This window comes from Xenopus tropicalis, chromosome 7, assembly GCF_000004195.4.
Source record: "Xenopus tropicalis strain Nigerian chromosome 7, UCB_Xtro_10.0, whole genome shotgun sequence".
Lineage (NCBI taxonomy): Eukaryota > Metazoa > Chordata > Amphibia > Anura > Pipidae > Xenopus > Xenopus tropicalis.
The window spans coordinates 117,120,401-117,136,018 of NC_030683.2; the positions used below are offsets into that span (position 1 = coordinate 117,120,401).

The following is a 15,618-nucleotide window of genomic DNA, read 5'->3' on the forward strand; positions in this document are numbered from 1 at the left end:
TGCTTTTCTTTTCTCTTTTTAAACTGCTTTTTGTGTGGCGCCTCCTTTCTATGGCTTTCTTCTAATCCCACAACATATACACACATCCCAACTGTATCCCACTGTTGCTTTCTTCTGTTTATCTGTATCCTCTTTCTGGCGTTCTATCATTGTCTGCACTTCATCTGTCCCCATATACGTGTTCTCTTCCTCCTTTCTGTTTTTTCTTTCTTTTTGGTCTGTCTCTCTCCTTCTATTGCTTCCATTTCACACAGCTGATGATCCAAGATTGTTTGCCAATGTGCTCAGCTCAATACGAGCACATGTTTAACACAACTCGCATCCCTGGAGTGGATACAGGTAGGAACAATTGTGTACATGTGTAGGATAAGTATAGTCCTATTCTGTTTTGTGGCTTGCTACTTTCAAGCGTTTCTTGCATTGGAACTCTTCTCTCTAGTGCCAGTTTAATCATTCGGTAACTATTTTCCTCAAAAAGCATTGCACTGCTGAGGAAGTTACGCATTTTGTCATATTTATTTCAATTTTTTACATCCACTTCCAATAAAGAATTAACTGCTTGAAAGAAGTGCGCTAGCACTCTCTACTAACATCCTAATTTCTGTTCTGGTGCATCTGATTTCCCTGGTAGGGCATGTTTAAATGAGGTAATAATTATATAAACCATTCAGTGAATATCATTATCAAATATTGACATGAGCCCTCTGATGCAAGTTAAGAGGCCAAAAGAAATAAGTCTTGTAACAGCCATTGGTACGGTGATGTTTAGCCAATATGAATATTAAGAAACCATTTAAACACGGAAAATATTACAATTCAATTGGCCTTTAGAATTAGCATTGAAATTAAAATACAAATTGTAATAACAAAGCTATAAGCAGCCCAGATTACTCTAATCATTTTTTCCCCAATACATTTAAAAGGAATCAAATCAGATGTAAAAAACAGTAGTTATCACTAAATCATTATTGGCCAGTAGAAATGTTCTTTCTGTCTCACTTCTGCTGTTTCCATGCACATTTCCCCATATCTATGCACAGACACTATCCAGCACTATGCAGACAGCAAGCACATAGTGGTGTATCATAAGGGTCGCTTCTTTAGAGTCTGGGTGTACCAAGGTGGGCGCCTTCTGAATCCTAAAGAACTAGAGCTCCAGTTCCAGAATATTCTCAATGATCCAAGCCCACCTCAACCTGGAGAGGAAAAGCTGGCTGCATTAACTGCCGGAGAAAGGTAAGAGCAATATTTATGCAATTTCAAGCAGTAAATGTAAAACATTTTTTGCTTCTCTCATAAATGTTGGGATGCTGAAAGGAGGGGGGTTAAAAAGCTCCCCTTACCGAAAGGTAGTGTGTTTATTGTAATTTATGGCAAGTGAGTAAAGCTTGACCATATACGGGCAGGTTTAAGATGCTGATTTGTCCCTTCCAGACAGCTTATTAGCAGCTTATCAGCCCTTGTATGGGCCCTCCTATCTGCCTCCCCGATAGATATCTAAAAATTCTAAAAATCCTGTCAGGTGAGAGTCACATCAACGTGTTGATGTGGTCCATCCTGTTGGGCCTGCACAGGTGCCCATTATGATCAGATCGATGGCCTGAGGCTCGGCAATAAAATCAGCCTGAATTTGGCCCAGAATGTAAGTGGCCAGCTTGGGCAAAAATCCACTCATTAGGCAAAGTTGCCTAGGGGGGTGCACAGCAAAAAAATGTGTGTGTGTGTGTGTATACACACACACACACACTTTGGAAGTGATAAAATGTGCTTGCAAATAATTGCATGCAAAAGATTGAGGAGTGAACTTGAGAGCTTTGATCCCTGCCCATGGATTTGTTTCAGGGATAAAATGCTTAGATGCTTAGACATTGGCAAGTGTGCCATTTCCATTAACATTTCCTGTGCAAACAAGGATAACTGGACTATGTGGCCATTAAATAGGAGTTGTCCTCAAAATTTGTTTTGGATGTTGTTTTAAAGGAGAAGGGAAACTACTGAGACATTTTGTTGCCAATAGATTAGCATTCTAGCTGGCACTATTGTGACTACACTTATTCTGCAGAATGCTTTACCGTACCTGAGTAAACCGCTCTACAAGTGCCCTCTGTTTAAGATAGCAGCTGCCATTTAAGCTTGGTCTAACTTCACTTCCAGGCAGCAGGCAGGGAACAGCTTTCAGCTCAGATTACAGCAGAGAAGGGAGGGGGAGAGAGGAACAAATTGAGCTGGCTCATGTCGTGCCCTGAAGGATTTTTGTAATAGCAGGAAGTCTGGCACAGTATACAGAATAGAAGGAAAGAAATGAGGTGTTTCTTTTCATTGGGGAGCAGCAGTTCTATAAGTGTTAATGGCTGTATTTACATAGACCTTTCTGGTAAAGCTTACTTAGTTTTTACATTTCTTCTCCTTTAATCCACAAAAGACATATAGGTTGGGGCTGAAAATGAAGCATATTGTGTTTTCTAATACACTTTCCTCTGTGTAAATACAAGAACAAATAATAAGCTTCTAGTGAGCCAAAATAATATTATGCATCTACCAGTGACAACATGTAATACACAACTTGAGGTTGTCTGGTCTGAGGGGCACAGGCCTTAGTTATGTGACTGACTGATTATATGTTTATGCTGTCACTGTAGATTCTTTTATTTAGAGCCCTTAAAATCATTAATTCTTATTGTATTGTCTTTTATAGGACTGCTTGGGCCAAGGCTCGCAAAACCTATTTCAGGAGTGGAAAGAACTTACAGGCTTTGGATCTTGTAGAACGAGCAGCTTTCTTTGTCACTTTACAAGACGATGAGGAAGGATTAAGGACAGAAGATCCAGTGAATTCTTTAGATGCTTACGGGAAATCCCTTCTGCATGGGAAATGCTACGACAGGTTGGAATAGCCTCAAATTCATATTTCATTTTTCTTCATTTTTTTTTCTTCTGTAATTTTTTTCTCTTCCTTTCTCTCCTCCTCTCTCTCATGCATTTGTTGTACATACAGTTTTAAACATTTTAATATACTAAGGCACCTTCACTATCTAGTAAATGACCAGTGACATCAAATACTGTATGCAATATATAAATATGTTGCTCTAGAAACACTACTACAGTCTATATTAATAAGCTGCTGTGTAGCCTGGGCAGAGCCATCCAGGGTGAATTTAGGCTGTAGGGAGCACAATTACTGTGTGTTATCTATAGTTAAATGTAACATAGGAAGTGGTCAAATAGTCAAATCATTCGGAATATAGAAAGAAAACATTTGTTATTGAAAATAGTTTATTTGTAGGTGCTGGATAAACAGAAATAAACTTTGAATGTACAAAAAAAATGTTTTCACCAAATGTTTTTTTAGTTATTTACCTTTTTTTTCATCAGTCCTCCAGTTTGGAATTTTAGCAGCTATCTGGTTGCTAGGGTCCCTGTTACCCTAGCACCCAGGCAGTGGTTTGAATGAGAAACTGGAATATAAACAAGAGAAGGACTGAATATAAAGATAAGTAATAAAAAGCCATGATAACAATAAAATTGTAGTCTCACAGAGCAGTAGTTTTTTGGTTGCTGGGGGTCAGTGTCCCCCATTGGAAAGCTTCAAAACCAGTTGAAAAGTTGCTAAGAATTGGTCATTCTATAACATACTAAAAGTTACATTTAAGGAAATCTATACCCCTCAGGAGGCGCCCTTAATTCTTAAAATGGCAGTTTTCTATTTAGCAGTACCCAATAGCATATACTACTAAAAAAGTACATATTTATGAAAATGGTTTATTTAGATGAAGCAGGGTTTTATGGGTTTATGCAATATATATTTATAGAGACCTATATTGGTTGGGGGTATAGTTTTGCTTTAAAGGTAAACCACCCTTTGAGGGCCTGTACATAAGTTAGAATGTAATTGGAAAGTTCCAAAAACAGTTTGACATTGCTTTAGCAGAATATTCTGGAATATTCTGGGAAGCACTGGTCAAAACAGGTGGTTGTCCTATCTTGAGTGTATATTGCCTTAGGTACAGGACAAGCAGGACATAACTTTGTTAGGTCATTTTACTACCACCTGTGCATATTGTTTATTTCAGGTTGTATTTTCCCTCAGGCTGAGTTGGTTTGTCATTGTCACTCCTGTTCCTCCCATAAATAAACATTCCTTGTAACTGTCGCTTCCTTTGATCCTTACATAAATAGCCTAATTAGATGTCATCAACAAAACAATAAACCAATGGTTAATAACCTGTGGGTTGGCACTAAATGCATTGCTACTATTTTCCCATCAGTGCATTAAAATATATAATGTGGTTAAATTAAAAGACTAGAATCGTTATTTATGGCCTCTGATGCAGTGTGCAAAGTGCTTCCTGCCTTCCACACTTGGAGAATTGGTGTAGGTCTCTGTGCTCCATTTTGGACCTGTAGCCAGGCCTGTGCTGGCAATCTGTTGGTTCTGGCTAATGCCAGAGGGGCTTCTGTAAGATGCCATAGTCAATATTTTTTGGGCTGTTTGGGCCTCTGTGTATCTGAAATGCTAGGGCCTATTTTGAGTCCGAGTCTGGACCTGCCTGCAGCTATACCCCCTTGAAAGCAATGATAGAAAGCGACAGGGGATACAGGCTGCAGTGGGGTCCTGGTAAGGACTGGACTGTGACGCTGTGTTTTGCACCTCATGTCTAAATATATGTGAAATATATGTAAGCTGCAACATGTCACATTTTCCTCTAATCCTGTTAGTAAAAACCAAATAAATAGATAGAATATATTATAAACAGGGAAACTGAAGCTACTCTATGTTTGGTCTTTGCAAGGTAGATAGATTAGTAACAGTGTCAGTATCATTTTTTAATTAGGAGAGCAGACTTTGCCCCTCCCCTCAACATATACTGCACCAGTAGGTAGAAGCATTTGTTGGGGGGACAGTGGTTGCGGTGACTAATCACCCAATGCAAAATTCCCGGCGACTAGTCCCACACGGTACAATTTAAACACAGCGACTTGTATACTTGTGAATGGAAATTAGTCTCGGCAACTGGGGTTTTTAAAAATCATGGAAACTAATCGCCCTGTCTGTCTTCGCCCTTACTGTCAGGCAGAGAGAGGACCTTTTTAGGATTTACTGGGCAGTAAAGTAATCCATGTTCTTATTCTTTCAGGTGGTTTGATAAGTCCTTTACTTTTATTGTTTTCAAGAATGGAAAAATAGGACTGAATGCTGAACATTCCTGGGCAGATGCACCCATTGTTGGACATATGTGGGAGGTATTATATCATTATTACTGACAATTGGAGGCTTGCTATCCTTAACCTCATTTCCTAATATGTATTTTTGTTTGTACTAACCATAAATATCCCTGTTTTATTGTATTTAGTTTGTATTAGCTACAGATTGCTTTCAGCTTGGCTACAATGAGGAAGGGAACTGTAAGGGTCAAGTGGATTCCAATTTGCCAGTTCCCCAAAGGCTACAATGGGAAATCTCTGAGGAGGTGGGTATTTAGCATTTTATTCTGCTTTCCAGTTGTATTGCAGGGTTGTCAGACTGGTATCCTGCAGGGTACTACAGATTACAATTCTAATGATCCTTAGCTTGCCGCTGTGCCCATCAGGATGGTGCAAGTTGTAATCACAGCAACCTGAAAAAGGAAGTTTAACACCCCTTGGCTCTTATCTGCTCCTCTAGAAGTAAATCTGATCTGTAATTCCACGCAATGGGGAGCACATGTCTGTGGCCATAAACATAACAATAACATTTTTGGTGTGTGTATGTTGGCCCCACAGTATCCATGGATTATGGATGGGGGTCAGTTTGCCAACTAGCCTGTTTAAAAAATTGTATTAACTGATGCACCACATCTACTGCATTAGCAATTTAAGAAGGGAAGAGGAACTGCAGCTCCTCTCTTCACTTCCTGCTGTCCTGAGCCCAAATGAGCAGATCAATTAAAGGGTGGTCATGCTGTGTATGGCTCCTTGTGTAGTATCCACCCGTTTGGCTTGTAGCCCTATCCGTGAGACATTGTACCTGGTTGGCTTGTGTATTATATTTAGCTATTTTAATGGGGCTAGAGTGATTCTTTGTTTCCCAGGTGCCTTCAGTCATGTGACTTGTGCTCTGATAAACTTGAGTCTCTTTTTACTACTGCACTGCAAACTGGAGTGATATCAACCCCCTCCCTTTCCCCTCAGCAGAACAATGGGCAGGTAACAAGATAACAGCTCCCTGACACCTGCTGAAGGATTCTGGGAACTGATAGCACCTCCATGTTTTCTGTTTTGGGCTGATAGCACTGCTTGTACCATCCTGAATTTTAGCAAATGGGTTAATGGGCAAATCTACCTATACTGTCTCGCATTACTTTATGGTGGCTTTGGGCATTTCTCTACAAGCTAAAATACACTGTGGAAAAACTGCCTTATATGCTATTAGCCTAAATACGCTTGTTCAGTAAAGAATATATAGATATATACACATAATATGCACCTGTAAATAATGGTAGATTGACCTATAAACTCCAGATAGTAAATACATTATACGGTGAGGGGCAGATGTAGAGGCAGCCAAAATACATTAAATACAGTGAGAGGCAGTGGGAACTTTAGCCTCTAATACATTAAATACAGTAAGAGGAAGTTAAAACTATATTAAATACAATAAGAGGCAATTATTTCTGACACCACTGACCCCTTCCTTTCCCTTCCAGAAAGCAGATTTCCTGAGGGCCAGAGTAAATTTCAGCATGGTATAGATCAAAACTAATTGAGAAATAGTTTTCATTGCTAAACGTCCCCCACCTAGTGACAGGCATGAGAATAGCACCCAAGCAGGAGAAACCCAATTCTGTTTTGTTTTTTGCAACATCAATAAAATTGAATAGGAGAAACAATAGTTTATCTGAAAGTAGTTCCATTGTGTATTGCTGGCTCCATCTCAAAGAAACTGGTTGCCCACTTACCAGCATTACAGCTAAAGAAATAAACATTTGCTTACCTTTTGCTAATGAACCACATGTCTCTGCTTTGCTGGATCAGAGGAAGGTTGGAATTTTAGTTTAACAAAAGCCAGAGAGCCAAAGATAGTACAGCACTACAATGAATCACTATGAGGTGCTGTGTTGGAGCAAATGCCTTCTTGTTTACAATATTGAATTTAGAAAATTAGGTGAATGTTTGGGGATGTTAAATTATTCATAAAATGTGTCAAAAATATTAACAGGGATTTCTGTTTCTTGTTTTTTTTAGTGCCAAGAAGTCATTCAGAGCTCCCTGGCTGTTGCCCAGGCCTTAGCAGATGATGTTGATTTCCACACATTTCCCTTTAAAGAGTTTGGCAAAGGCTTAATAAAAAAGTGCAGGACCAGCCCTGATGCCTTCATCCAAATAGCGCTACAACTTGCACACTACAGGGTGAGTAACATGTGTTTCCACTACACCACTCTGCCCCTTTATTAGTTAATTTTCATAGTTTTTCAATGAAATATTAAGAACTAGCCACCAGTTAAAAATTGCATTATATAGCTGGGAAAATCTGAGGCTGTAGCATTACTGGCCCATTGCATGGTATCAAACAGGGACAAAGACTACATACTGAGGGCTTTTATTTTGAGTTGACAATTCTTATGCTTTGTATTACAGGTATGGGATCTGGGGTTTTCCGGATAAGGGGTCTTTCCATTATTTGGAAAAATCAAATTAAACATTTAATAAACCTGGTAGTATTGTTTTGCCTCCGAAAAGGTTTAAGTTTATCTTAGTAGGGATTAAATACATGGTACAGGTATGTGACCTGTTATCCAGAATGCTTGGGACCTGGGGTTTTCCGGATAAGGGGTCTTTCCGTAATTCTCCTACCTTAAGTTTGCTAAAAAAAAATTAATTTAAACAGTAATTAAACCTACTAGAGTTGTTTTGGCTCCAATAAAGGGGTAATATTGTCTTAGTTGGGGTGAAGTACAAGGTACTGTTTTATTATTACAGAGAAAAGGGAATCATTTAACCATGAAATAAACCCAATAGGGCTGTTCTGCCCCCAATAAGGGGTAATTATATCTTAGTTGGGATCAAGTACAGGTACTGTTTTATTATTACAGAGAAAAGGGAATCATTTAACCATTAAATAAACCCAATAGGGCTGTTCTGCCCCCAATAAGGGGTAATTATATCTTAGTTGGGATCAAGTACAGGTACTGTTTTATTATTACAGAGAAAAGGGAATAATTTAACCATGAAATAAACCCAATAGGGCTGTTCTGCCCCAATAAGGATTCATTATATCTTAGTTGGGATCAAGTACAGGTACTGTTTTATTATTACAGAGAAAAGGGAATAATTTAACCATTAAATAAACCCAATAGGACTGTTCTGCCCCCAATAAGGATTCATTATATCTTAGTTGGGATCAAGTACAAGGTACTGTTTTATTATTACAGAGAAAAGGGAATCATTTAACCATGAAATAAACCCAATAGGGCTGTTCTGCCCCAATAAGGGGTAATTATATCTTAGTTGGGATCAAGTACAAGGTACTGTTTTATTATTACAGAGAACCAGGAAACCCTTTTTTTAAAAATGTGAATTATTTTCTTAAAATGGAGTCTATGGGAGATGGCCTTTCCTTAGTTCAGAACTTTCTGGATAATGGGTTTCCGAATAAGGGGTTTGATACCTGTACTGTTTTATTATTACAGAGAAAAAGAATAATTTTTATGAAACTGAATTTTGTCCTTAAAGTGGTGTAAAAGGGAGATGGCCTTCCTGAAATTCAGAGCTTTCTAGATAACGGTTTCCGGAAAATGGATCCCATACCTGTATCATCTAATATGTGACTCAGGCTTGCAGCTGAAAAAAAGGGGCAAACTATAGCAATATAGTGTTTTGGACTAGTTTTTTATGGTTTCCTTCCTTTTAAGGACAAGGGAAAGTTCTGTCTAACCTACGAAGCATCCATGACCCGACTTTTCCGAGAGGGAAGGACAGAAACTGTGCGCTCGTGTACAGTGGAATCCTCTCAGTTTGTAAAGGCAATGATGAATCCATCTCAGACCGTGAGTGGCCATATTTATTATCATTTCAGCCCTTATTCAACAATCTGTGTAACCAGGATCATATTGCTTTGCCCCACCTCCAAGTTCATCTGTGTACTTTTTAATTGTGGATTTTAAATATCTTATTGACCCTGTACTTGCTGCATGAAGTGCTTCACATGGTTTGTTTTAATGTTCCTGAAGCAAAGCAGCGGATATTTTATGCATCAACTTAAAGTGAATATGCTTACAAATGCACATGCAATTGATTTTGATTTTTAAAGGTCCAGTACACGGCCATACACGGGCCGATTCTAGCTGCCGATATTGATCCCTTAGACTGATTCAGCAGCTTATCTGCCCGTGTATGGGCACTAAGGGCCTGTCTGACCGACATCTGGCCTGAAATTGGGCAGATCTCGATCAGGCAAGTTTCAAAATGAGTTGGATCGAGGACCGCATTGGCACATTGGTGCGGTCCCCGAACCGACTGCGCCTATTCTTGTTGTTTTATAATTCTGTCGTTTGGCCAAAGGGCCAAACAACCGAATTAGCCTGATATCCCCCACCCGTAGGTGGGGATATCGGGAGAAGATCGCCAAGTGGATCTTAGCTTGTATGGCAGCCTTTAGTTGCCCACGATAAATCTCTGCTACTGCGGGACATTAGCCTAAAAAGGATTAACGGAACCCAGAGCTGTTGGATCACTGAGTAGTAGTAGTAACTTAACATGAGCTACACAATGCACTGTCCATTGACACTGTTAGCTCACCATCTTTTTTCCTTTAAATCCTACGTGTGCTATTGGCCACTCAGTGTAACACAACTAGTTGATTTTACACCATCAAGGAGATTAAAAAAACAAACTCTAGTGTTTTTGTCTGCAGAATGAGGAAAGATTGAAGCTTTTTCGACTCGCAGCTGAGAAACACCAGATGCTTTACCGTCATGCCATGACTGGAGGTGGAATTGATCGGCATCTTTTCTGTCTGTATGTTGTATCCAAGTACCTTGGGGTGGATTCACCTTTCCTGAAAGAGGTAGATATGTTTGTAATGAGCTATAGTGGCTATATCTTACTATAAGTAAAGTGACTTATCTCCCATATTTTATGTTTATACCCTTTCAGCGTTAAATCGTTTTGATAATTATAAAACAATTTTAAATAAAAATGGCCTCTCTTGAATATAGGTGCTTTCTGAACCCTGGCGCCTCTCTACTAGTCAGACCCCTATTCAGCAAGTGGAACTGTTTGACTTGGTAAACCACCCAGAGTATGTGTCATGTGGCGGCGGCTTTGGACCTGTAAGTGTTATTTAAAGTGCTTTCTACTATAGTTCTGTATAATATGCATGTGATATTACACCTTTTCATTGGGGATTTGGACTGGTCTAGAGTAGGCAGCTAATGAAAGATAGAGCTAGTTAAGTCTGCCATTTGCCTATAATGATTTGTTCCCATTTCAAACAATCCTTTTATCTCCAACTCAAAATATAGCCTGTGCTGTTATATTGTAGATAAGTGCTGTCCAACTTCAGTGGTACAGAGGGCTGGAATTTTTCTGGCCTACATGGTGGAGGGCTGATAATGGAAGCCAGTTCTGACCCCTCCCCTTTTTTTAAACCACACCCACTTTAACCCGCACCCATGTTATCACAAGAGCTTTTAAGACCATACCCATACTAATGGTGGTAGCGCAGCAAAACCCCAAATGGTTGGTGCTCAATCCATGGATATCACCCTTCATTTATATGTGAAAGAAGTTTTTATGTCTTATTAAGACACACCCTTAAATCCATATGCCTCCCCTGTGGATAACACCACAACCTCCAGCACATAATTACACACCTTAGGGACCACATAATAACTATTTCCAAATGCTAACAAATTCGCCTACATGGTGGAGGGCTGATAATGGAAGCCAGTTCTGACCCCTCCCCTTTTTTTAAACCACACCCACTTTAACCCGCACCCATGTTATCACAAGAGCTTTTAAGACCATACCCATACTAATGGTGGTAGCGCAGCAAAACCCCAAATGGTTGGTGCTCAATCCATGGATATCACCCTTCATTTATATGTGAAAGAAGTTTTTATGTCTTATTAAGACACACCCTTAAATCCATATGCCTCCCCTGTGGATAACACCACAACCTCCAGCACATAATTACACACCTTAGGGACCACATAATAACTATTTCCAAATGCTAACAAATTCGCAGAACAAACCCCTGCCAGGATTACCTCCCACAGGCAGCATAGGGCAGGCAGAGTATGAAACAGACAGGCAGCATAGTGCAGGCAGAGTATGGCACACACAGGCAGCATAGGGCAGGCAGAGTATGTCGCACACAGGCAGCATAGGGCAGGCAGAGTATAGCATAAACAGGCAGCATAGGGCAGGCAGAGTATGGCACACACAGGCAGCATAGGGCAGGCAGAGTAAGGCTCAAACAGGCAGCATAGGGCAGGCAGAGTATGGCACACACAGGCATCATAGGGCAGGCAGAGTATGGTACACACAGGTAGCATAGGGCAGGCAGCGTATGGCACACAGGCAGCATAGGGTAGGCAGAGTATGGCACACATAGGGCAGGCAATACATACAGTGACACAATGCTGGCACTGCTCCTAAAGTCTGTTGGAGGTGTGAACAGGTGAACAATGTAGGTGCTTACAGTCTGAGCTTGAGCTGTGAACAATACAGGGACTAAATGGTGTGAACAGTACTGGGGATTACATGTTTAAACAATACAGCCTGAATCTGAGGTGCGAACCATGCAGGGGGCCAGTTAATCTCAGTATTTATACCATTGGATTTCTGCCCCATGTGCTGTATGAATAATAACCAGTGTGCCGCTTTGTATTTGCTATTTTTTTTTTGTAAATTTTTTGATTATACTGCTTCCCCTTATTTAGGTGGCTGATGATGGTTATGGAGTCTCCTACATTATCGTTGGTGAAAATCTTATTAATTTCCATATATCCAGCAAATTCTCCAGCCATGAAACAGTGAGTCTCCCTACCTTTTTTTTGTAGGAGGTGGGAATTTTGGGGACAACTGACGATTAACAAATATGCAGTCCTTTTTTTCTTTAACACTAACTTTTATTTTATCTTAAATAAACTTTTTGCAGGATTCTCACCGGTTTGGAAAGCACATTCAAGGAGCACTGCGTGACATTTTAGCCTTGTTTAAGCTGCACTGATTCTCGAATATGCTGTCACCTCTCCAGTTCACCTAGAGTAAAGCATCCGTGAAGTACTCCTGGAACTGGAAGCAATACAACACGTAAACCCAAAGCAAATACAGGGACCATCTTGTTGTTTTCTTTAGCCTGAAAGGCACACACACACACACAAAAAATATGTATATACTGCATGAACAGCACTGCCTCACACGAGTAAACACGCACATACACTACTTTCATGAATGTAGACGTACAATCATAAGAGAGCAGTCAAATACCTAGTCTCGTGCGGGGAAAAGTGTTTTACAAAAAGTCTAAAAGGAACCATTGCCTCTAAGGCAACTGCTCTAATACATCTGAACACCTTGATGTCCAACCTGCGACCCTATATCCCTACACCTCCCAACGTCCTTAACAGCTAAATGCCGGCTGGATTCTGGGAGTTGCAGTTCAGCTGCTGACGGGTCACAGATTGGATGACAAATTTTCAGTCCTGTCCTGTGTCATGTACAGATCCTAACAGGGTGGGGCTGCATATTTGGTGGTCCTTTTAGTGGTGAGAGAACGAATGTGTTCCTCTTGTGTGTTGGTGCCTTACATAGTTCTGTGCAGTTTTTTAAGAGCTTAATATATTGACGTGTTTAGTAAAGCAATGCAATTTTTCCAAGCATTTGATACTTGCCAAATGTGAATGATCCCTTACGCACATTCATGTTTTTGCCATTGAGAATTTATTTGTAAAACTGTTTTATTTTTCTGCTGCAGTTTCTTTTGTTGGCTTCTGTATTGCATAGTTACCAGAGCCTAGCTGATAGCTAAACTTGTTTAATATTGTTTTCATTTAGTTGGGTGATATTAGTTGGAAAGTGCCAGGTTTTTGCTAGTGTTGCACTGCTGTTTTTTCCCCCCATTGGCAGTATCCAGTACAGTGTAAGCTACTTTTATTGTATTTCTGCTCTGGTTTTAATTTGTATCCTAAGATAGCGTTTTATTTTCCTATTATTATTTTCCTCTTTCAGCAATGGTTTTGGGTTCACACAAATATACCTATTCCAGTATACAGCAATTTTTTCTTCCTCTGTGGCTTACCATTTCTGCTCATGGCATATCTGCTAGCACGCTAATTAGACTTTGCTACATATTATTTGTGCATTAATTGTACACATAGCTATGCCAAATCCACAGCAGAGGACTGTGTGTAGATGCATAGACGGATATCTGTGAGAATATGCATACTTTTGCTTTTGCGCACCCATATCCGTTCCACATTGTACTTTCAGTGCAGAGACATGGCAGTGCAGAGGGGAGCACATTGGCTTGTCTCCGCCTGCAACAAATATGCAAGTGAGGAGAAGCCAAGGTGCTATCTCTTCTGACATTAGCCTAAGGCTACTGTGAGATGGGGTTGATACGCAGGCCGAAAATAAGCTCCGTTTGGCAGTAGCCGTGAGGTGAACTACCCCTTAAATGGGGTTTGCACCTACATTCAAAGTGCAGTGTCTGTGTGGATGAGGGTGCATGTTTCCAGACTATGCTCAGTCACAAATTAAGCAAAAGGCTGTCACAGCAGAGCAATTGCATGCAGGGTAAAGGTGGCCTACATGGACCAAAATCAGCCATATATCATTCAAGCAGGTTTAAAAAACCAATCAGGGTGAGGACTGCATCAGCTCGTTGTTGCAGTTCTCGCCCCAACAGCATGTAGTTACAGTGCTGTGATCTGATCATTTGGCCTGAGGACCAAATGATCAAATTGGCCCCATATTGCACCTCAAGATAGACATTTCAGAGCAAGCTTCACTCATTTGGCGATCTTGCCAAATGAGCAGATCTTCTTGTTTATGGCCAGCATAAGGCTAATGTCCGATCTCTGCTATTTAGCGCGACTTCAGAAAACCAAAGTGATGAGTAGGCCTTTCCACTGGCGATTCCTATTGTTGCTGATGGAAAGGCAATTTGGAGTGGTTAGTCGCCCTTGGTAGCAGAGATCTATCACAGGCAACTAAATTGCTCCTTCGGACATTAGCCTATACCCTTGTGTGGTTTATCTAGTAAAAATGAAACGTGTCAGAGACACACCTTTTGTCAGGTTTTCATGTTGCATAAATAATAGAGTGCAATATACCACGAAACCAGTAAACAGAGTATTCCAATACTAATGGTCCATTAATGGCTGCAAAATGTTTCATTTCATTGTCGCTTTATATCCCCAGAGGTTTTGCCTTTGCTTTACAGCTTTTGTGCTTAAATAAAGATTCGTGTGTATTCAAATAGATTTTGGATTTCTGGGACTTTTGTTTAAAATGTGGTTTAACCCCATTTTCATCACGGTGGAATTTCAGAGAAATGCTCTGTTCACTGGTTTTATTGTGTATTGCACTACATTAATTGTTTAAAATAGTGTTTCACTCACTGGCCTAAATGCCTAACGATGGGGAATGCCCCCCAAAAACATTGCTTTTCATTACATAAACCACGCAAGGGGTTCGCACCCTGTCATGAAATTGCTCTGCTGGTCTTTTGTTATCTTGTGACAGTTTATTTGGTTGGTGGCCGAACCTCTGGTCCAAGCTCTGAGCTGTATCCACTGGAGAGGCTGGGTGTGTGTGGCTACAGCCCAAACCATGCTCATTGAATGGGAGATGATCAAAGCTAATTTTTTAAACATGGCTACAATCCAGCAACAATCTGTTCTCCACAATACCTGCTGTACATGCACCCTGTCTAACAAGCCACACTTTGAAGGTAGGTATATATACCCTTATGTGTATAGTTTCTTAGAGTCCATTATTTTTACTATGTCTGAAACAAACACAAAACAAATCATTCTAGTTTTTATATTTCCATGCAGTCTGTATATAGGTCGTTAGGGAAGCCTTAACCTTGGCATTTTCTGTAACAGTATATGCTTTAAACCATCTGTAGTATATTTCCATTTTATATTTACTGGTAATATATGCAGGAGGAGTATCTGTGACGGAAGAAAAGAACATGACTTGACTTGATGTTAGAGACCCTGGGACACATGGGAAAATTTAGCACATACAGCTCTTAGTACATTGGTTTTTCAGCTGCAAGGTGCTTGCTGGTTTCTGTATGGAACAAAAGTTAGGCACCCCCCCTCCCCCAGTGATTGTATTTACTTACCTGATACCCTGGGCCGGTGCTCCTGCCCCAGTCTGGGGCAGTTTTCTGCTAACACTAGCACCAGCCTAGAGTATCAGGTAAGTAAATACAATCACTTGGGGGGGTCAAAATTCTGGTAACACCCCGGTGATTTCAACATTTTCTTTTCTTTTTAACATGTGAGATATAGATTTCAATGGTGCCAATGCAGTTTGTATCAACTTGAAAGAACACTCACCCCCTTAAATAACAGATAGTTACGAAATATACTTAATACAGGGCTGCACAGGCAGACTCCA

At 40.2% G+C, this 15,618-nt stretch overlaps 1 protein-coding gene across 1 annotated transcript in view; it reads left to right on the forward strand.

The window, feature by feature from the left end:
• cpt1al (carnitine palmitoyltransferase 1A (liver) like) overlaps nucleotides 1-15,365 on the forward strand; it is a gene marked incomplete at its 3' end in the record, with an annotated part of 34,924 nt that extends 19,559 nt beyond the window's left edge. Inside the window, 11 exon segments of the mRNA NM_001113828.1 lie at nucleotides 255-339; nucleotides 1,041-1,236; nucleotides 2,696-2,884; nucleotides 5,136-5,241; nucleotides 5,352-5,468; nucleotides 7,222-7,386; nucleotides 8,889-9,023; nucleotides 9,890-10,042; nucleotides 10,194-10,307; nucleotides 11,922-12,014; nucleotides 12,140-15,365. Coding sequence (NP_001107300.1) covers nucleotides 255-339; nucleotides 1,041-1,236; nucleotides 2,696-2,884; nucleotides 5,136-5,241; nucleotides 5,352-5,468; nucleotides 7,222-7,386; nucleotides 8,889-9,023; nucleotides 9,890-10,042; nucleotides 10,194-10,307; nucleotides 11,922-12,014; nucleotides 12,140-12,211 — 1,425 coding nt within the window.
• Nucleotides 15,366-15,618: the final 253 nt, after the last annotated feature.